Here is a 24,354-nt window from a genome sequence, read left to right on the forward strand (position 1 = left end):
GAGGACATCAAAAAGTTAAAATCAGGGCAGCTTGTTTTTGTATTGTCCCAAAATAGAGGAGAGAATGTCACATATAATGTGTGAGTTGGAATGGTAATCATACAAACAAAGGAGTTTCTAGTTCTCGTTGCAGCGATATCTTTTTACAAAATTTCAGTCATCAACTTTCGTCTCCAAATGCATTATTTTTTTTTCCTTTTTTTTTCCAGCCTCTTCTACGTAGTAAGAAATGACAATCATAGTAAAATAAGAGAAATAAAAGCTCTCGCCGAAAGCTGTAGGTATTTGTTTTTCCCAAGTGCTATTCAAGAGTGGGGCTTCCCAGAAATAGTCCAAAATTGGCTTTGCAAACCCTCTGCCAAGCACTTAAACATAAATTACAGAGTAGTCATGTGGCTGAAAATGTTCTTGGCATTGCTGAGGACAGTAATAGGTACTCATTTGTACAAAAAAAAGTGATTACTGGCAAGAGGAAACTAGAGAAGGTATGGGCCCACTCTTTGAATGCAGAACGTCCACACTATAGACCTTTAGACCAGTTCTACAAACAGCTCAAAAATTATTCAGTACACTTTTTCAGACAGTCACAAATATCACATCAAATTTTCTAGTTTATTTTAAATATTATTATACCATTTACATTTAAAGATTTTGCCTGCAACGCTATTAATTCAATTCCTGTGGAAGAGTGATTGTTAGGACTGCTTAATGCGAAGTAATACTTAGTGTTTCTATCCACATTCAAATTACGTACTACATCGCAAAGTAGAGTTTCGTCTTGACGTACGAGCAGTGAGACTGTAGAATAAATGTACACTTATTATAGATTTTGAAAATGTGAAGTGTTTTTGTGTCAGATATTGTTTGTTAGGCTCAAATTTGTAATATTGTAGGTTTTCATAATTTGGCTCAGCCAAAGAAAAATATGTAAGGACTATCCTATGTTTTTCTTACAGCTAACTATATGTATAAAATAATGAAATATCATAAAAGTAGCACATAAAGTATTGCTTTGTGGACAGTTACAGGCACAGCAACAACTAAATCAGCAGAAACAGCAAGAGCATCAGATGCAACAAGAAGAACAGCAGCAAGAGCAACAGCTGCAGCAAGCCCATCAGTTTCAGCAGCAACAGCGTCACCATCAGCAGGCACAACTGCAGTCTCAGAAGGAGAAGACGCAGACACAGCAGCAGGAATCTAGCAGTGCCAACATCCTAAGCTCCAGTGGGAGCCACAGCCAGGCTACTGGTCCTGTGAACACAGATACCCCAGCTCCTCCGCGTTCAGGAGCAACATCCCGCACCACGTTGGAGCCCAATGGCATTAGGCCTCGGAAACCGTGTAACTGCACCAAATCTCAATGTCTGAAACTGTAAGTGTCAGCATTTTGATATATCTTACATTTGTATTATTGTATTGCAAATTTTTGTATTGCCTTTTTTTCCCAGGAAATAAGCCTTACCTATGTTCTTGTCGGTGAAGTATTTGTATTAATGCAGATGCAGATAAAACGAAGCAAGTAATATTTAAATAAGACAAAAATGCCAATGGTTCCTAGCTGATTAAAAGTTGCCTTAGATTTTATGTGTTCAGAAACCCCTTTAGTAGTTACTGAATTTTCATCAACACTGTGTTCCAAGAAAAGGAAACATTGATTTCGGTAAACTTTAGTGTACTGTTTTGGGGCTTTCGAAAGTAACTCATGTGGAAGTATTTAGGTTAGAATATTTCAATATTCGAAATTTCACTCAAGTGCCAGGAACAAGTAGAATTATTTGTCACTTGTCCAGAATAGAGCAAGCTATTCCCAGAAAATAACTCTTTCATTATCCACCAGGAGGATGAAGATCTCTAATGAGAGGGAAGGGACTCCTATCTTCTCCTCTTCTTCCTCCCACTCTCCCTTCCCCCATTCCCTCCCTCCTTTTTCTCACTTTCATATCTGCACTTAGGGCCCAGAGCTCACCTAATCTGTATGAGGAGGGACCACATCTAACCGGCACCCACGTGGCCCTACCACCATAACTCCATGTCCTAATAAAAGCCAACAGAATCAGGAGATGCAGACATTGGGCTGCAGAACAGCCCAGTCCTAATCTGTACCAGACTTGTATCTGGATATGTCTCCAACTGAATCTAAATTCCACAGGGAGGAGGTTGAGAAACAGAAAAGAAAAGAGAAGAAACCATAGGTGAAAGCCGACCCAGCAATCCTAGCAGATCCGAATCCTGTCTACACCACTACTGAAATCGTGCAGTTGGAATGAAATGCTTGCTCTTGCTTTGCTCTGTGCTTAGCAAACCTGTCCTACATCATTATTGAGCCTGTTGTTTGAACAGAATTGATCCTGAAAGAGCTTGTAGTGTGATGTGTACATTGGTCCTTGAGACCACCTCTAGAGACCAGATACCACTTAGTACCACAGTGGAAGTGGTGGCAGTATGAATACAAAAGAAAAAGAAAGAAAGAAAAATGAATCACCCTTTGCAGCATCTGTCCTACTTTTCCTGAGAGAGAGATGACATAACGTGAGATCATCAGTTTTATTTAACAGCTGCCCTAGGTTTCTTTTACTGGGTTAGTTCAATATCCATAACTCTTTATGGGGCAGCTCTAAGATCACGAACCTTAGCAACTTAGGGGCTGCTCTAACATCACTACATGGGCCAACTCATTAGTGCAGTTGTTTTTAAATCTTGATTCCATATACTAAATATTATCCCACTCAGTTTAGTATAGCACATGCATCCCTATCAGTAATCAACCTTATGGCCTGTAGCTCTAGTTCTGACCTCTCTATTCAATGAAAGGTTCATGATGTCATAGTGACTTCTTCCTGATCATTTCATCCCTCCTACATTGGTACTCCACTAGAGGCCCCCTGCTATGGTTTTTTAAGATTGCTAACTGGCACATTAGCCTTCCTCATGGGACTGTTGAAGAGAGCCTCAGACACAGTTTTTTGCTCAGCCAAACTAGTGATACCATTTCATAAAGATCCCTACACATATCATCACCCTTCTGCAGCCAGTCCCATGGTGGATGCAAATCGCCTTGGCACACCACTTGTCAAAAGACAATCCTGACAACATCAAAAGTACTGGAAGCAGAGCCCACTATCCTAGAAAACAGGAATGCTGAAAAAACAATGTGAAATTGTACCTTTCCCTCATAGATAAGGGCCAAATTATAGTGTCCTTGTGGTCAACAAGGAGCAGCTGATATCCCATGCATCTGTAAGGATGCCATAGAGAAATCTGACCCTACTATCATTGCGGATTATATACCAATGCACTTCACTCCAGCATTGACATCTGACAGCTATCAACTACCTTGCCTTCCCCTCTCCCCTCCTTCCCTTCCCTCCCCCTCCACTCACTTCCCCTCTCCTCTCCTCACCCACACCTTCAATCCATTTCCATGAAGTTGAGCAGTGTGTGTCATCTTGTCTTGACACACAACATTTCAGCACTCATAACACCTCTTTTTCTGAATGGGAGCTCCTTAGCATATTTAGTGTGCAGAGATACAGTTCTAGACACTGGTCAAAAACATAGCCATACACTTACAAATGCAGGCACTACAACCTTGCTATTTGTAACCAAATCAGGTTTGAGGGTAAGTTCCTTCCTGAGTGGAGGGAAAGAACAATTATCCTGGTTCTGAAACTAGGGTAGGTCCACAGGAAGTGAATGGTTACAGACCAATCAGTCTTACCAATGTCCTTTGCAAATGGTTTGAGCACATAATAAGCTGTGCTGGATTCTTGGTACAATGAGCTTCCTGTGTAACTCACAAAGTAGATTTTGGGAGGAGCAATCCACCAGCGATTGCATGGAGTCTTATCAGAATGTCGTTTACCCATTATCAACATCTCATTACTGTCACTTTGACCCGTGAAAAGCCTGTGGTGCCACATCTTGTCATCATATAGACACCACTTTACATGAATGGGGCTTCTGTGGCTCTCTGTAGAATTTCGTCCAAAATTTGCATCCTCGGCAATCCTACAGATTCCAGGTCTGTAATTCATGCAGTTTTTCCCACATAGAGAAAAACTGGGACCAACAAGGCTCTATCCTGAGTGTGACCCTCTTCGTAATAGCAATCGGAGACAGTGAAATCTATTAGTCTCACCAGTCTTATAGATTGATTATTCCTGGATCTACTATCTTTCTTCCAACATGAGTGTCACTGATCAGGATGCTATTAAAAAAAGCAGAATATTGGGAATATACACATGGGTTCCAGTCTTATCACTACCAATCCTTGCATCATGTATTTTTGGAGATGTATAAATGTTCATCTGAACCCAGAACTTCACCTATCTCCTCTACCTATTTGCTTAATGTGGAGGCAGATCACTTCTTAGGCTCTTATTAGATGGCAATTTAACTTGATTAACCTAAATGTGAGAGCTTAATTGGATATACCAGTTAAAACTTAATGCCCTATGCTATCACTTTTGCAACCCTACAAACTTTCATTATATCACATTTAGATTACAGAACCCTAGCCTGTTAATGAGCAGACCCGTCGGTACTGTGAATCCTTGGCTCTGTCACCGTTATAGGATCGGGCTTGCGGCTTGGGTATTCTGAAGAAATCCTGTGGACAGCCTCTTGGTATAGGCATGCATTCCCCCATATGGATAAATCCTTTCGGTACATCACACTCACGAACACCCCCATGCTGCATGTATTACCCATAAATTGGTCAGGATGTGCCCCTTGGCTCAAAGGATGTAATAGATCCCTAGGTATTTTGCCAGTAGTTCCTCTCAGCACTTGGTTAGTACCCACCAGTTACCAGGGCCAGTGAGCAGCATACTCTGCCTATTGGACACAACGTTTTAATGGAAGAATTGGTGGCGATCATATGTGCCCATCATCCATACCCAATCAAATAAGTGTTCTAAACTACAGTGACTGACTCCATGTGCAGTTAACAGGCCAAAGTCCATTGTTGTTCTTACCATCTGTTGGTAACACAAATACAGTATCCCCCCTTATACCTCCACAACAGTGGGAAGGCAGTAATATTACTCTGGCCCTGCACTCATGTTGGAAAACAAGGGAATAAACTTGTGATCAGCTCACCAAGGAGGCTGCCAGGAAGAATGCTATGGAAATAAAGATACAGGGATCTTCCATGCAGACAACATTGTATCACCAGTTCTTAGTGGCATTGAAAAGTGAATGGAATGTCAAAGCTATAATAACTAACTTACGAGCTATAAAAGAGTATACGATAGTGTGGCAGTATTTTTCTTAGACATACCCTCAATCCTCTGCTGGTTCCATATTGGTCACACCAGTCTGTCGCATGGACTAGAGATCAGAAACGGAGCAAGTATGACTCATTTTCAGGGTCATATAAATTAGAAACCAACAAACTGCTTTTATATCAGCACTATGTTGGTTTGCTTCCTCCCCTCTGCAGTTCCGTGAGTATTAAAAGTCTGAGAACAGGGGATGTGTTGTTGCTTCCTGCTTGTTGACTTGTTGTGCCCTCTTACTGACGTGTGCAGGAGTGTAAGGCTAGTTGTGTCTAAGTGTGGAAGTTTAGTGCACAACCTTGCTGTTGTAAACTAGCAGTGAAAGGGCAACAATGAGCAGCTCTCAGAATCAGATGGTCTCTAACAAAGCTACATTTTGTGAAACTGTGGAGGGTGTAAGATGAAAATTAAGTGATGTGGTGTATACAATAAGGAAATGGGCTCCATCATGATGCCTGGAAAGATTCAGGGCCTTATTCCACGCTTTAGATGAAGGGGGGGGGCTGGGGGGGGGGGGAGGAGAAGTTCTTCCAATGCAAACAAAGGTTTGTATTCTTCATTTCATCTCCACCATGAGAAAACGTGTGCTCTGTCAAACAATAACAGGGCACAGTGCAATGCCACTTTCATGTTCCTGTGACCAAAATAGCGTGTTATTTATGCATTCTTTTGATCATGGCATCTTGCATTTATGGACTAACACCAGGTTGTATAACTTATCATTCATTTTTGTAACTTTCAAAGACGCTGTAAATGTATTTTAATGATTAATCACAATGTAGGAAATGCACTTCATACTCAGGTCGTGTCTTCGTGTGCTGCTTCTTGGCATAATTATCTTACCATGTTTTTGTTTATAGACCTTAGTCCAGTATTCTACTTGCTGTCTTCTAAGCCAGTTCCATGCTTACGGTTTGATCATAGCCTTGGTGATTGTCATGACAGGTTCCAGTCCAATGACTGGAGTCTTTGTCCCCATTCTGGCCAATCTGTCGGCTTGTTCTTTGCCACTGATCTCTGAGTGGCCAGGAACCCACACTAGGTTTACCGTACTGCTTCCCCCTAGTTCCATCAGAGCCCTGTGACATTCTGCAACGATCTTACTAAAAGCCCTCTCGATGTCCAGGAAGATGCAGATGGCTGTTTCTTGAAAGTGAAGTGCTTTTCCACCCTCACAGTGAGTTGGTGGAGAGCTGTCTCACATGATTTACCTGGTTGATATGTATGTTGGTTTGAATGTAAAGGAGCCCTAGTTAGCCTCCTCTCCCGAACATTTACATTAACCAGTTTTTCTAATGTTTTAAGAATGGAGAAGGACACACTGATTGGTCTCATATCCTTGGCCTTGGTATGATCAATTCTCCCTGGCTCTGGAATAAAGACAACCTTCACTGCCGTCCAGATGTTGGGAATGATTCCTACTGGTAGGATAACCCAGAATAACCTGCATAGAACTCTTATAAGATTCTCTCTTGCCTGTTGCAGGAGAGCTGGAAAGATTCCATCTGGGCCAGGTGACTTGAATGGTTGGAATTTTCCCTCTGCCCATTGGATTTTACTGAAGTTGACACACTCCTTGGCTGATTCCCAGTCCTCTCTTTGAGTGCCTGAGAATCATTGTCTCTCAAGGAAAGCTTACTGGTCTATATTATCTGCCAGAGCATTTGAGGAAAGTGAGTTTTGAGAAGCAGTTCCAGTGTCTCATGTGCTGCCTTTGTATTTCTCCATCCTCCTCCCTCAACGTATCTCCTGGATTAGTTGTTAATCTAGTGAGGATTTTGTGAAGTCTGGCTTGAGAAGCAATGCCTTCCACTTCCTCACAGAATGCCTTCCAGGATGCCTCCTTTGCTTGTCTAATTGCAAGGTTGTAATTGACAAGGGCCTCACGATATTTTGCCCAATGTCCTTTATGTCTCGCAAGGTTAAACAGTCTTTGTACCAGTTTTCTTTGTGTTTCCATGTTGTTATTCCATCAAGGCACACTCCTATTTGTGCATTTCTTGATGATAGAGCAGTTGTCCTGGTATGAGGTCACTATGGCAGAGGTTACAGCCTCTGCTACATCCTCAAACTCTACTGGATTCCTTATCGATGTTTTAATTTCCGATAAGCTAAAGTCAAGGTCCCTCCTATATGTCTCCCAGTCTGTTTTCCTGGGATTCCTATAATTCGTGTGGTCTGTCTGATTCTCATTTCAACCTTGAATTTAATATACATGTGGTCCAATGAGTATGGCTCTAATGCCACATCCCATTGTTTGACATAGATGCCCAGCATCATGGAACCAAAGGTTATGTCAATTACTTCTTCCCTTCTAATATTCCTGAATGTAGGTAAATCACCCCTATTCAGGACCTCCAAGTTGTTAAACTAGAGAAATTAAAGAAGAAACCTCTACTGTTGGTGCCCTTGCTGCCTCACACTAGGTTGTGGGCATTGGCATCACATCCAACCAACAGTTGGTCACCTTGCCGATGGCAAGCTTCTGTCTGTGTCCTTATGTCCAAAGGAGGAGGAGAGCTGTCTTCATAAGGAAGGTGTGCTGAGGCCAAAACAATTTCCCTCATGACACCTTCCTCATATTGCTGCATTGCTGAAAACATTGAAGACTAATTTGGGGAAGTTGAGTCTGGGAAAATGCGATTTGTTTCATTATTAATTAAAATGTCTTCTGCTGCCCAGTCTAGAGCTCTTCAGGCATGTGGTCGACTAGGTGATATACCTGTGACCATTGTCCCATACAGTACTTTGAACATGGTTCAAGGAATCATCTTTCCCAAAGATCTTGTGCCCCAACAGATGAGGAGCTCTGTACTAATCTCCATTTGTGATTCATACATTGTATTAGACATGTACAAAAGGGTCCAGGGATAATCATACAGATACAGGTGCCTTTATCATAACCTTTGAAGGAAGTGTCCTCCTGGAGAAAGTTAAGGTCGTGCTGTACAGTCGTGATGTGAAACTGTATGACCCACTGCCTTTGAGGTGCTTCAGATGTTTATGCTTTGGACACATTTCATCCCACTGCACGGCAGACCCAAAATACAGCAACTGCAGCAACACGTATAACCCTTGTGAACATCCACCTTAGCACGTCAGCTGTGCGTAACATCACCCTCCACATTCACCAGTTTGATCAGTTTTCAGGAAGGAACAGAAGATTCAGGAATTCAAATCTGTTGACTGCCTGTCAGATATTGAGGCACAGAAGAAACATGAACACTTACCTCTTGTGAATATGATTATAAATTATGCTAACATCACAACCTTTGCCCGCCCGCCCCCCCCCCCCCCCCCCACTCACTCATCTACCTACCTTCCTCTTCCTTCCCCAGACCCTATCTACCACTACCATCCCCTCCCGTGGTTCCCATGGTACCTTCTTTGGGAACCATTTCCCCGCCACAGAAGTATTCCCTTTCTTCAGTGTCTGCCGGTGACAGGGCTCCCTGTTCCCAGCAACCCCTGAACCAACTGAAGGAGCCACAGCCTGTGGGTCCCAGAGCTATGCGTTCTCCATACGTCCCCACACTTAATACAGATATCCCCTGGAACAAACCTTCCCCACCAAAGATTACAAATGAAAAGAAGAAGAACCACGACAAGGCTCATCCGGTGCCCCCAGAGGTGCCAAATCCCCGCACGTAGTTGGATTCTGAGTTGATATTTGTGGATGTGGTTCCATTCCCAGTGGTGATAGGCTGTGATCATATATGTGTAGCTTGCCGGTCCTTCTGGCTCCTTCACACTTAACTTGGCCGCCAGTCATGTCATCGTTCAGTGGAATTGTAATGGATACTAATGTCACCTGGCAGAACTTAAACACCTTATCTTCTGTTCATCTGTGGTGTGCATTGGTCTCCAAGAAACACACTTCACTGATGACCATTTTCCAACACTCCGTGGTTATCGTGCATTCTGTCAGAACTGTGCTAGGCCCAAGAGGGCTTCAGGAGGGGTCTTTACTTGGGTTCATAGATGTCGTCAGTGAAAGCTTTCCCCTTCATATCTCATTGGTGCAGGTGCAAACAACTGGAGCGATTACCATTTGCAACATTTATCTACCTCCAGATCCCCCCACCCAATTTTCTCTTGGTTGAGGGACTGTAATGCACACCACCTCCTGTTGGGGAGTACGAGTTTGTCGGGTAGGAGCCTTCTAATTGACCAGATTGTCACAGACCATGATGTGATGTGTACCTCCTGAATGATGGTTATCCTACCCATTTCAGTGCCACCCATGGAACCATTTCAGCTATGGCTCTAACAGACTCTTTCCATAATCTTGTGGTTTCACTGTGTTGGTCACTACATGACTTTCTAGTGATCCTGTCATTTTCTTGCCACTGCCTGTTAGACAGACTACCATGTTGGGCACTTCACAGAGCCAACTGGCTTTTGTATGCCTCTGCTGTTACATTTACCACCTCTCTGTTGGTTTGTATTGATGAGATTGTGCAATGCGTCTCGGCCACGATCATTCACACCACTGGAACTGCTATTCCCCATTCTGCATGTCCTTCCCACCATCAGCCGTTGCCATCGTGGGCCAAAGACATTGTAATAGCTACTCAGGGTCACCGATGAACCTTGCAACAGTTCACACGACACCCTTCGTAGACCATCCTTACCACATCCAAATGAGTTCATGCTGAGGCTCACTATCTAATCGGGTTGCAATAAGAAGGAATGTTGGGAGCACTGTGTCTGCTCTCTGGGAATATATGCCTCTTCATTTCAGGTGTGGGCCAAGCTCCATGGTCGTATGGGCTGCCAACGATCAGCCGTTGTTAAGAGTCTTGTCCATAGTGTGGTCTTTCATCAGTTCATCAGTTCTTGCAGAACACCTTCAGATCGGCTTAGTGACAGCATTGGTTTATGTTTCACTCCACACTAAGCTGAATCCTGTAAGGAACCCTTCACTGACTGGGAACTACTTTGGGCTCTTGCCTCGTCTCATAACACAGCCCTAGGCCATGATTCAATTCACAATCAGATGATCCAGTACTCGAATGTTCCCCAAAGCCAACATCTCCTCAGGGTCTTCACAGTGCCTTCCCCTTGAAATGGTGAGATAGCCTAGTCCCACTCCTTAAGCAGGGCAAGAACCCAACATCTCTTGACAGTTATTGGCTGATTAGCCTGATCAACATGTTCTGTAAGCTGCTTAAAGTGTTGTTGCCCTTAGATTATGCTGGGTTCTCAGACCTCTGGGCCATTTGTCCCCCTATCAGTATGGCTTCTGAGAGGGACAATCAGCAACTAATGATCTGCTTAGATTGGAAGCAGGAATCCAACAGGCTTTTTCTAATCACCAACACCTTATTGCAGCATTTTTTGACCTGCATAAGGCGTATGACACCACTTCACATCATCACGTTGTACTTACCCACCATGAATGCTACCTTCAAGGCCCCCTACTGAATTTTATTCATCAGTTTGTATCCACTGGTAGGTCAGAGTTAGTCAGCACTTCTCTCAGCTGTGCGTGGGTCCAAGAGATTGGCCTCCTACAGGGCTCTGTGTTGAGTGTCACTCTCATTCTCATCGCCATCAGTGGGCTAGTGACCTCTGTTGGGTGGCTGGTGACCTGTGCATTATATGTTGACAATTTTTGCATTTATACATCTACTTCGTAGCCTCTGCTGAACATCGGCTCCGAGGTGCCTTGTGGCAGGGCTCTCCATCGGCTCTTTGCCATGATTTCAGTTCTCTTCTACAAAAGTCTAGGTTGTGCATTTCTGCCATTGCACCATGGTCCATCCTGACCCAGAACAGTAATTAGGTACCCAACACTGGGACATCGTTGCACAGTCACATTTCTTGGCCGTGCTCTTTGATGAAAAGCTGACTAAGCTGTCCCATATTCATCACTGAAAACTAGCTGTATGCAGGAGCTCAGTCTCTGCTTCCTTGCCCACACATCTTAGAGTGCAGATTGTGCTATTCTTATCCTTATTTACCGGACCCTGATTTTTTGTCCAGACTGAAGCATGGTTGCCAGGTTTATGGCTAGGCTACTCATTCAGCCTTCAAACTGTTAGATCCAGTCAACAATTGTGGGATGTGTCTGGCCACTGGTGCCAGACACTGGTCAGACTAGTCCTGTAGACAGTCTCCTTGTCGAATGGGGCTCTTTGGTCTTTAGATTTGATGGTACCACCTCTTGATCTGCGATACTATTGCCATTCAACAATTCCCTGATCATCTCTCATATCCTATTCGCTTAGCATAGTAGGAATGTCATCGTCCTGATACCCATCGTCAGCTAGGATCACCATTTGGAATGTGCCATACTTCCTTCTGCCAAGATCTCTTCTCCCTGGACTCTGCTCCCCATGTTTTCTCACATTCGCCACCTTGGATGGTGCCAGGCCACGGGTTAGGACCAGTTTCTTACAAGATCCCAAAGTTTGTCGCCTCCGTGACCTTTATGGCGTCTGTTATGTCCAATTCTTCAAAAGTTCCAAGGTGCTACAGTCTTTTAACAGTGATGGCTCTAAAACTGAGGCTCATCCGGAATATGCTTTTACATCTCCTGCCAGTATGGCCATCCTCTGTCAGGAACAAGTAGTGTGTGTACAGCAGAGGTGACAGCCCTTAGCGAGCCCTCCATTTTATTACATTGACCTTCCTTGGCCTGTTTTAATGTGTACTTACACTGAGGCCTCTTCTTTTAGTCTTCTTGTTTGTCCTGGCTTCTTGAGATCCCTGATGAAGAGACACGATATAATAGGTTCCATAGTGATACAGTGAAGTTACGCAACAGTTGGTGATCTCATACTCTCATGGGGTCACATGTAACATTTTGTGTGTGTAAATCATTCTGATAAATTAATTAATCTGCATTAAAGTGTTGCTAGGCAACGTAATCAACACAGTGATACGTGTCTCAATTAAAACTGAACCTCGCTATTGAAATGGTTCATTTCTGTCAAAATCAGTTCTTGTCTCAAAATTAACTTCCAACTTAGTGCACTAAGTCCAAGCACGTTTGCCACTATTGTATGCGATTTACAGAGCAGTTCGATTATGCACTGGCATGTAACCTATTTTAAATCAGGCGCGCAAGCTTCAGTTTTCCCTAATGGGCTAAATGACTCTTTTGTAATAACATGATCTCACATCAAATCTAACTGGAACTGAATTCACCGCACAGGTCAGCGAACTGTACACACACTTTTGCACTCTAAGTGATAACTTGTCTCAGAATAAAAGCGGCACATAAATTCACACTTCTTTCATGTGTACAAAAATGAAAACACCTGCTATTAGTTTGCTAAAACGGATTCAGATTACAGTAAACTCGTATCTAGACGATGACGTCACAAATCAACAATTGCTTGGAATGAATGAAATACCTGTACTGAAAAATACTGTCTGTTGAGTGGTTTACTGACTTTTATAACAAATTTGGGTACCTCTTGCATTGCTACATACTGACTCAAAGAGCGGTATCCAGGCTATTGAACAGTGCTATTCTTGGCAGCTTTTGGTCTCCACTATTCATGACCTTCTCGCTGACCATCGTCATGCTACCATTTCAAGTCACCTCTCTCTGGACCCCAAGTCATTTGGGTATCCCAGGAAATGAATTAGCTGACTGTTTGCCTAGAGAAGCACTTACTCACTCCCCATTCACTTTGCTGACCCAGGTGCAGATTTGCAGGTGCACGTGAGATCTCTGGTCGCTCTGAAATGGAATGACGTCTGGTGGGCTAATGTTCCATTAAATAAATTCTGCTCAATCAACAGGACAGCTGCAGCATGGTGCCCTTCCTAACACTTCTCCCAGAAGAATTCATAGTCCTTTGTTGTCTCCACATCAGTCATGTCAGGTTAACCAGTAGTTTTCTTTTGTGTAACAAGTCGCCCACAAATTATGGTTGTGGAGCCTTGAAAACAGTATCTCATGTCTTGGTGGAATGCCCCTTCCTTTTGGCCCTCCGTGTGAAGTATGGACTTCTGGATTCATTGCCTGTAATATTAACAGACAATTCATGGAGGGTTGGCCTGGTTCTCAGTGTGCTCCGTGGAAGTGGTTCCTCATCTCAGTTATAAGATAATAATATACCACTGGAGCAGGTGCAGCGTGATTGGGGATGGGGCATCTCCTACTGTATGCTAAGTCTGAGGGTATCCTGACCCTACCTCCTTCACCAGACTACTTTTTCAGTCCTCTTTTACGCCATTTTAATGACTTTTAGATTTGGCTTGCCTCCTTTGTGCTGCGTCCCATTTTCTATTCTAGGTGTTGCACTCTGTTGAATAGTTGGCGCTCTTGACTACTGGATAAAAGGTGGGACAGCTCTGGGTGGGATGTTTCCTGTCACCTGCAGAGCCCTGGGGATGCCCATCTGCTTACTTCCCTATGTTCTCCATCATGCTTTTATTATTGATTGTGCAAAAGCTGTCCATTTTTAACCTTACCTCCTGACTAGATTAGAAAAAGTTTTCAATGGGCATCTCTACTTCTGGATGCACCACTCGAGGGACTGATGACTCCCCCTCCCCAATCCACCACCCAATTCTGGTAAATTACATTGTTGAGACACTGCAACCCCTTTGTTGGTATTGAACACTAGCAGTAAATTCAGTCTTCTCCTGAAACCCCCAAAGCATCTTCAGTGCTGTATATATCAATACTTTTTGTAAATATTGGTAATGCATTTTAGTTACTGTTACAGACCTCTCCTGTTTTCATTCCTGATGCTTCAAATTGTTCCAGATGAAACATTAACTATTTATTATCTGCAGGATGGGAAGTACTTGTAGTAATGTGAAATAACAAATGCAGTTTCATTAATGTGCAGTGAAATTATTGTATTGAAGCATTTGTGTGAATAAGTGGGTTGGAATTAAATATTCACAAGAACTCCTATACAATTTCTGAGCTTATGATTCAGGTTTATATCAAGAGACTCATTTCCTTATTCCCTGTCCCTTCAATAAACGTACCCAGTACAGCATGAAAGATGGGCGTTTCCTCCTAATGACAGTTTCGGATTTTGAATTGTGCTCCTTGTCCCTGGCTGTGTCTGTGCTTGGTCTTTCATTCAGTCAATAATCTTTTCATTGTATCAAGTATATTTCTTCACGTGAGTCCCTACCCCATATTTACACAGGGTAGAGAAATATATGGAGGAAAAGGGAGGTGGGGCGGGAGGGGGGGGGGGGGTAGATGCCACTGCTCTCGCAAAATATCAGAATGCGGATTTATGCTGATAGTAATTACAAAATTGAGGTAGCAACAGTGCTGAGGCAGATGAGGAATGAGATGAAGAATGACAAGAGAATAAAGCAAGTGGGCAAGAGTGTGGAAAGGGGAATGAGATTGATTGAGGATAAGGAGTAGCAGATACCTAGGAGTTTTACCTATGCTGTTATAGACTATTGGAGAGGCAGGGATCCAAATCACAGTTCTTATTACAATTTTCTAACACACATGCGAGACGTAGTCCCTACACCCATTTGCCACTTTATACTCAGTGCAATCACAGATATTTCATGTCTTATCTAAGGTAGGACCAAAGTGAAAGCCACATCATGTGCAATCTGTACTTCAATTATTATGCAGTGTTCTGTGAGAGTATGGCGGCTAACTAGCTGTCTGCCCATAGAAATGACAACCATGAAACTATGGCTGATAGCAAATGAGAGCCCCTAGTTGTCGAAAATGTTACACACCACAATATCAACAACTTAAAAATCTGATTCAGTATTAATGACATATGGGTCTTCCATTATAGTACCAAATCCTCTGAACTGTGCAGATGGGAACTGTCTCCAGGACAGGGGTTCCTGCAATCCCTGTTGCCTAACCTCATCTAGCCCTTACCCACTGAGAGAACACACTGGGTATGACTTTGGACTCACTGTTATGAAGACAGTAAATCAAATCTTCCTCTGGCCATCCCAAATTTAGGTTTAGTGTGGTTTTCTTGGAACATCTGCTGTTAACACTTGTTCTCTGGGGAGTGGTGGGGGGGGGGGGGGGGGAATAGAAATAAAGGCCTGTTGAAAGTGTTTATTGTGGATATTTGTGTGCTGATACTTCTCCAGTTTCTTTTAGTTGTGCTTGTCATCCAGTGATTAGATCAGATATTAGCAAAATAACATTCGCCAGTAATATGGAAACAGGATTAAATAAACTTGAGCTTGCTGCTTCAGTTGTTTCATTAAATCACATTAAGCAAATACAGATGTGGTACCTTTGATTAGACCACATCAGATTCCTCCCTCAGTGTGCAACTGGAATGAATGGAAATGGTGATCTCTCTCCATTCTTAAATACGTACTACTCCTAGTCAAGCAGTGGAAAGTCCAGGTTGGAATATGAATAATATTATAAAAAGAATAGATTGCTGCTGACCATAAAGATGACGTCTCGAGTTGCAGATGTGCACAACAAAAAGACAGTTACACATCGAGCTTTCAGGCAAAGCATTCAGAAAGGAATACACATATACATTCAAGCAAGCACACTTCACACACATGTAATCACTGTCTCCAGCTGGAATGCAACCTTGACGTGTTGAACTGAAGCAGAAATCTGGAGTGGGGAAATTGGAGGAATAGCAGGGTATGAGTGGGGGAAGAGAAGTCGACACTACCAGGCAAAGTCTGCAGAGACTAGATGGTGGCAGGACAAGGCTCTAAGGCACAGTGTCAAGAGGCTGTGCGGGTGAGGGGAGGGGCGGGAGTGGAAAAGGAGAGGAGCAGAGATGGGGAAAAGACCAGTGGGTGCAATGACAGAGACTGCTGCTCAGTGACGGTGAGAGGATGTGAATTGTGATGTGGTCATGGGAGAATGGGGGTAGAAACAGTTGTATGCACAACGTAATCTACAATCCCTGCTTCCACCCTTTGGCCCTTCCCAGGATCTCTCTCCTGAGTCTTTTTCCCTCGTCACCTCTATGACACTTTGAACACCCACCTTCTGTGGCTCCCCAAAATCCATAAACCAACAATCCTGAATGCCCAAGTGGAGCTGGTTATCGTGCTGCCCCTGGAAGAATTCTGGCACTAATTTATAAACTCCTCCAACCATTTCCCAGAAATACAGGCTCCCACATCAGAGATACCAACTACTTCCTTCACTGACTCTCCATAATCCCCACCCTTTACCTTCTGGTTACCTACTCGTCACTGTTCACACCACTTCTCTATACATCAACATCCCTTATGCCTATGGTTTTTATTTATTTATTTACACGTCAAGTTCCCTAGGACCAAATTGAGGAGCAAATCTCAAAGGTTGTGGAATGTGTCAGTACATGAAATTACAACATAAAAGTAATAACAGATAAAAATAAATGTTTATGAACCTGAAAAAAAGTCAGTCCATAAGCTTAAGTGAACACAATCAACAATACAACAAGAATCAGCTTAATTTTTCAAGGAACTCCTCGATAGAATAGGAGGAGTGACCCATGAGGAAACTCTTTCATTTTCGATTTGAAAGTGCCTGGATTACTGCTAAGATTGTTGAATTCGAGCGGTAGCTTATTGAACGTGGATGCAGCAGTATACTGCACACCTTTCTGCACAAGAGTTAAGGAGAGATATATTTTGAGAGGCCAGTGTCAAAAGACCCAGACTCGTGAACAGGGGTCGACAAGAGATTCGTTAACTTACACCACTTATTGCCCGAACTGCCCGTTTCTGAGCCAAAAAATATCCTTTTAGAATGGGAAGAGTTACCCCATAATATAATTCCATGCAACATAAGTGAATGAAAATAAGCAAAGTAGACTTATTTTCATGTCGAATGATCACTCACTTCAGATACCGTTCGAATAGTAAAAATGGCAGCATTAAGGGGACCACACCCTGCCTATCTAACCCGTGTTAATTTAGGCAAGTATTTGACCCATTTCTGAAAAAAACTATTTGATACAGGACCTTAATATTTTTACTGTATGTTGCATGATGCTAATAGTCAACTGTACTAAAATCTGCTTTATCTATTTTATAGTTTTTAAAAAATACTTTTTTTAAATTTATTAACAGAAAATATTAGGTTTTTTCTGCATAAAATATTTTTTTGTGAACTTCCTAATGGGGGAATATTAATGAATGTAGTACCAGAGGTGGCTTTTTACGTTATGCAGAGTCTCTGAAAATTTCATTCATTTATCTATGATAGTTTCTGATATAATGGGGCATATGTACTGAAAATTTTAGTTCGCGGGAAATTGACTTTAATGAAAAAACTTTTGAAATTTGTTACTTACAGTTAATTAAAACTGTCCTGCTGCATATGATGGCCCTTCTTTGGCCTCTAGCAGGTATTCCAGTTTCTTTTTCACCTTCCTGGATGTTTGTCTTGCTTTCTTGGCCATATTAGATGCAAACTTGTCTGCATCGGCTATCCTCATTTTATCGCAATGTTGCAGCCCAGTGATCATATTTTCACCAGGATTAATTCCCAGCTTTTTCAGTACCCAACACTTTCCCATATTACCACAATTGAATGTAATAACAGAATCATGGACTCCTAGTTTCATTGTATGCATGCCTACAAGTACAATTTTAGGAAGGTGGCTCCAATTATGCTGTTGAAACATTAATTTGGGTTCTGTCTCTGCCCATGCAGACATTTCCTTGTGAGGTCAGGATGAGCCAAGTCTCTGAAAATAGGTTTAATTGCTGTAATAACAGCAGCAGGAAGAGAATGTTGGTGAGAATAAGATTCTCCAGTTGTCTGAGCCCTATTGTATTTGCACCATGAATTTTCTCCTGATGGACACAATCCATGACATGGCTTATCATCAGTAGAGGACTTATTGAAGAATATGGCCCAAACATCTCTCTTCATTGCCTCCAGATTTTCTTTATTTCTCCTGATTGCCTGCCCATAGTATACCTGCAAGTTTTCTATAACAACTACTCACAATCACACTTGAACAAAACTAACCATGTGTTTGAAAGCATGCAATGTAGGGTATATAAAGATCTAAAATATATGCAGAAAAGTGGGCGTGGCACATAAACACACATGGTAGGAAAATGCTCTTTAAATGCTCAAAAAAAAATTTCAGCAAATTCCTTTTCAGAGTACTTAAATAAAACCTTAATCCATCGAAATATGATGAAAACTGAAAATCGATTTTTTTTTCGACCTGAACCACAATGTGGTCCCCTAAGTCTTTGAACAAGATCCTGAATGTGGGCTTTCCACGAGAGCTTACTATCTATCTGAACTCCTAGAAATTTGAACTGTTCAGTTTCACTAATCATATGCCCATTCTGTGAAATTAAAATGTCAGGTTTTGTTGAATTGCGTATTGTAAACTGTAAAAACTGGGTCTTACTGTGATTTAGTTTTAGTTTATTCTCTACAAGCAATGAACTTAGGTTATGAACTGTACTATTTGAAACTGAGCCAATGTTGCACACAACATCCTTCACTACCATGCTAGTGTCATCAGCAAACAGAAATATTTTAGAGTTACCCGTAATACTAGAGGGCATATCATTTATATAAATAAGGAACAGGAGTGGCCCCAACACTGATCCCTGGGGCACCCCCCACTTGACTGTACCCCACTCAGACCCCGCATCACAGCCATTCTCAACATTTTGAATAATGACCTTTTCCTGTCTGTCGCTAAAGTGAGAGGTGAACCAGTTGTGAGCTACTCCCCGTATTCCATAACGGTCCAACTTCTGGAGCAATATTTTGTGATCAACACAATCAAATGCATTAATTAAATCAAAAAATATGCCAAGTGTTTGAAACCTTTTAACCCTTTCAGTGCCTCACAGAGAGAAGAGAATATAGCATTTTCAGTTGTTAAATGACTTCTAAAGTTGAACTGTGCATTTGAGAGCAAATTGTGTGACATAAAATGATCAAGTTTATATGTACAAGTTTATATGCCTACTAGCTCAGCAGATGATGAAGAAATTGAAGAAATGTATGATGAAATAAAAGAAATTATTCAGATAGTGAAGGGAGACAAAAATTTAATAGTCATGGGTGACTGGAACTCGTCAGTAGGAAAAGGGAGAGAAGGAAACGTAGTAGATGAATATGGATTGGGGGTAAGAAACAAAAGAGGAAGCCACCTGGTAGAATTTTGCACAGAGCACAACCTAATCACAGCTAACACTTGGTTCAAGAATCATAAAAGTAGATTGTATACATGGAAGAAGCCTGGAGATACTGACAGGTTTCAGATAGATTATATAATGGTAAGACAGAGATTTAGCAACCAGGTTTTAAATTGCAAGACATTTCCAGGGGCAGATGTGGACTCTGACCACAATCTATTGGTTATGAACTGTAGACTAAAACTGAAGAAACTGCAAAAAGGTGGGAATTTGAGGAGATGGGAACTGGATAAACTGAGAGAACCAGAGGTTGTAGAGAGTTTCAGGGAGAGCATAAGGGAACAATTGACAGGAATGGGGGAAAGAAATACAGTAGATGAAGAATGGGTAGCTCTGAGGGATGAAGTAGTGAAGGCAGCAGAGGATCAAGTAGGTAAAAAGACGAGGGCTAATAGAAATCCTTGGGTAACAGAAGAAATATTGAATTTAATTGATGAAAGGAGAAAATATAAAAATGCAGTAAATGAAGCAGGCAAAAAGGAATACAAACATCTCAAAAATGTGGTCGACAGGAAGTGCAAAATGCCTAAGCAGGGATGGCTAGAGGACAAATGTAAGGATGTAGAGGCTTATCTCACAAGGGGTAAGATAGACACTGCCTACAGGAAAATTAAAGAGACCTTTGGAGAAAAGAGAACCACTTGCATGAATATCAAGAGCTCAGATGGAAACCCAGTTCTAAGCAAAGAAGGGAAAGCAGAAAGGTGGAAGGAGTATATAGAGGGTCTATACAGGGGCGATGTACTTGAGGACAATATTATGGAAATGGAAGAGGATGTAGATGAAGATGAAATAGGAGATATGATACTGCGTGAAGAGTTTGACAGATCACTGAAAGACAACATTCCATTAGAACTACTGACAGCCTTGGGAGAGCCAGTCCTGACAAAACTCTACCATCTGTTGAGCAAGACGTACGAGACAGCCGAAATACCCTCAGACTTCAAGAAGAATATAATAAATCCAATCCCAAAGAAAGCAGGTGTTGACAGATGTGAAAATTACCAAACTATCAGTTTAATAAGTCACAGCTGCAAAATACTAACGCGAATTCTTTAGAGACGAATGGAAAAACTAATAGAAGCCGACCTCGGGGAAGATCAGTTTGGATTCCATGGAAATATCGGAACACGTGAGGCAATACTGACACTACGACTTATCTTAGAAGCTAGATTAAGGAAAGGCAAACCTACGTTCCTAACATTTGTAGACTTAGAGAAAGCGTTTGACAATGTTGCCTGGAATACTCTCTTTCAAATTCTGAAGGTGGCAGGAGTAAAATATAGGGAGCGAAAGGCTATTTACAATTTGTATAGAAACCAAATGGCAGTTATAAGAGTCGAGGGACCTGAAAGGGAAGCAGTGGTTGGGATGGGAGTGATACAGGGTTGTAGCCTCTCCCCGATTCAATCTCTATATTGAGCAAGCAGTGAAGGAAATTAAAGAAAAATTCGGAGTAGGTATTAAAATTCATGGAGAAGAAGTAAAAACTTTGAGGTTCGCCGATGACATTGTAATTCTGTCAGAGACAGCAAAGGACTTGGAAGAGCAGTTGAATGGAATGGATAGTGTCTTGAAAGGAGGATATAAGATAAACATCAACAAAAGCAAAACAAGGATAATGGAATGTAGTCGAATTAAATCGGGTGATGCTGAGGGAATTAGATTAGGAAATGAGACACTTAAAATAATAAAGGAGTTTTGCTATTTGGGGAGCAAATAACTGATGATGGTCGAAGTAGAGAGGATATAAAATGTAGACTGGCAATGGCAAGGAAAGCGTTTCTGAACAAGAGAAATTTGTTAACATTGAGTATAGATTTAATAGATTTAAGTGTCAGGAAGTCATTTCTGAAAGTATTTGTATGGAGTGTAGCCATGTATGGAAGTGAAACATGGACGATAAATAGATTGGACAAGAAGAGAATAGAAGCTTTCGAAATGTGGTGCTACAGAAGAATGCTGAAGATTAGATGGGTAGATCACATAACTAATTAGAAAGTACTGAATAGGATTGGGGAGAAGAGAAGTTTGTGGCACAACTTGACTAGAAGAAGGGATCACAAATTTAGCATTGGAGGGCAGCGTGGAGGGTAAAAACCATAGAGGGAGACCAAGAGATGAAGACACTAAGCAGATTCAGAAGGATGTAGGTTGCAGTAGGTACTGGGAGATTAAGAAGCTTGCACAGGATAGAGTAGCATGGAGAGCTGCATCAAACCAGTCTCAGGACTGAAGACCACAACAACAACAACAACAACAAAATGATCAATTATCCTTACATACACAGCCTTTGAATAACTTTAGCAAACACTGATGGCATAGAAATAGGTGTAAAATTATCTACATTATTGCTTTCTCCCCTTTTATAAAGCAGCTTTACTACTGAGTACTTTAATCACTCAGGAAACTGACCATTCTTAAAGGAAAAATTACAAATATGGCTAAATACATGGCTAACATGTGCAGCACAGTACTTAAATATTCTGCTAGACACTCCATCATAACCATGAGAGTCCTTAGTCTTCAGTGATTTAATTATTGACTCAGTCTCCCTCTTGTCTGTATCACATAGGAGTATTTCAGACATCAATCTCAAAAAGGCATTTCCCAAGAGAGTTATGATTCCCTGTAGAAACTAAATTTTTATTTAATTCACCATCAATGCTCAGAAAATGATTGTTAAATACTATACATATATCTGATTTATCAGTAACAGAAATAACTTTACTGTGAACTGACTTTATATCGTTGACCTTGTGCAGCTGACCAGACACTTCCTTCACAACTGGTTTTAACGCTTTTAACATTGCCTTTCCCAATGTCCTTCAGGCTCCAAACACACTACCTCATCCCTCATAACTTTTTAACTGTATCCTAACTCATAGCCTCTTCTCCTTTGAAGGAAGCATATACAGGCAAATCCACTTCATGCTATGGGCACTTACATGGCGCCCTTCTATGCCAACTTTTTAATTGGGCATCTAGAGGAAACTTTCCAAGCCTCTCAGACCCCTGCTCTGGTTCAGGTTCAGGTTCATTGATGATATCTTCACAAACTGGTATCAGGGCCAAGATACCCTCCCTCATTCCTTCACAACCTCAACACGTTCTCTCCCATCTGCTTCACCTGATCCTCCTCAACCAAGTGCACAACCTTCCTTTATGTTGACCATCTCTTCTCGCATGGCTCCATGCACACCTCTGCCCACATTAGACCCACCAACCACCAACAATACCTGCATTTAAGCAGCTGCCATCCATTCCACACCAAAAAATTCGTCTCATATAGCCTGACCACCCAGGGACAGCATATGTGCCATGACAAAGAACTATCTTGCCCAGTGTGCTGAGGGTCTCAAAGGCCTTTACAGACAGCCACTGCCCCATAAACCAAGTCTGCAAAAAAATTTCCCATGACACATTCCACACATGCCCCTAATCCTCCCACCACACCCAAGAACCAGCTACAGAGGAGTGACCCCTTTGTCATCCAGTATAAGTCCAGGCTGGAACAACTAAACCACATCCTTCATCTAGGCTATGATTATCTATTATCAATGCCTGTAACAAGGGACACCCTGCTCAAGTTTCTTACCACCCCTTCTAAAGTGGTGTTCACTACTATCCACCATTGTGGCATCCGTTCGGCCACTGGTGCCTTGCACACTACCCCGATTGAGAGTCTATATGCAGAAGCTGCTGACTACTACTGTCCTACTACTGTAACGCAAGTTCCTTCATGTACTCTGTGTAAAATCGAACTGGTATCCCATCAGGTCCAGCGGCCTTTTCTCTTTTTGAGCAATTTTAGTTGTTTTTCTATCACTCTGTCATCTATTTCTATATCTACCATTTTGTCATCTGTGAGACAATCTGGAGAAGGAACTACAGTGCAGTCTTCCTCTGTGAAACAGCTTTGGAAGAAGACATTCAGTAATTCGGCCTTTAGTCTGTCATCTATTCAAAGTGATCCACCAGTCAACCTTCATGACGGTTTCGTCAGAAACCGGTGGTCTCCCGCTCATTTGTTTGTTGTGAAATTCAGTATGGTCGGCAGTAAACTTGCTACACAACTTGCAAAAATTTTTGACATCCATACACAATTCTTTCTATACTTTCACCGGTTTGCAGTGAATTTCGGGTGATTCAACAACTTTTGCTATTTCAGTTGATTCAACACCTTTTACATTCAGAAACTGAATAACTGTGTGAACTCTGCACTTGATGGTAGCATCAACCAGAGCTCTATTCATAATCGCTGCCAAGCCAAGACTGAGTAGCCCAGCGAGACCGGCGCCTCCCAGTTTGGGATTTATGGAAGCAAAGTAGTTTTTGTGTGTCCCATATGCTTTGGAAACTATTATTTTGTGATTACTCTTGTATATTGTGAGTAAACAGTATCAGTTAAAGAAAGTAGAATGTAGGATAACTCACCATTTGATTTCTTGAAAAACTGTTCTTCTTGTCAATGAAAAGCAGGTAGAAATCGCTAGAGTGTAGTGCTCCACAACTGGAGTGTTCTTTTAGCAAATTACATTTGTGAGTAATTCCTCCACAATGATCTACAGTTTTACAGCTTTTGTACCAGAAAATAACTTACTTGTCTTGCAAAATGCAAATTCTGTACATTTGGGGTGTTTAGACTTCATTTCCATAAATGCAAGTATAATTCAATGTGTGACTGTTGATGGCCTGTAATAGTGTATGAGCTTCAAAATTAAGTTCCTCCAATGCAGATGCATGGTTATGACAGAGTTACTCTCTTTGAAGTGCTCAACTGTCTCCCACTTGAGTTGTAACTTGAAGCTGTCCTCCTAGTTTGATTGACATCTTGTGCTGAATCACAACCAACTTGGAAATTGGTGCACCATTCCACAATGGTGGTTTTTGACAGACATGTTGCCTGTACACATTCTTCATTCTCCAGTAGATGTCTGTTCTGGTATTC

General features: G+C 41.9%; 1 protein-coding gene across 2 annotated transcripts in view; it reads left to right on the top strand.

Moving 5' to 3' along the window:
* LOC126236658 (protein lin-54 homolog) overlaps positions 1-24,354 on the top strand; it is a 277,045-nt gene that overhangs the window by 201,192 nt on the left and 51,499 nt on the right. For both annotated transcript variants that reach the window (XM_049946127.1, XM_049946126.1), the window contains exon 8: positions 1,023-1,375. In XM_049946127.1, coding sequence (XP_049802084.1) covers positions 1,023-1,375 — 353 coding nt within the window. The remainder of the gene's footprint in view (positions 1-1,022; positions 1,376-24,354) is intronic.

Source organism: Schistocerca nitens, chromosome 2 (assembly GCF_023898315.1).
Source record: "Schistocerca nitens isolate TAMUIC-IGC-003100 chromosome 2, iqSchNite1.1, whole genome shotgun sequence".
NCBI classification, from domain to species: domain Eukaryota; kingdom Metazoa; phylum Arthropoda; class Insecta; order Orthoptera; family Acrididae; genus Schistocerca; species Schistocerca nitens.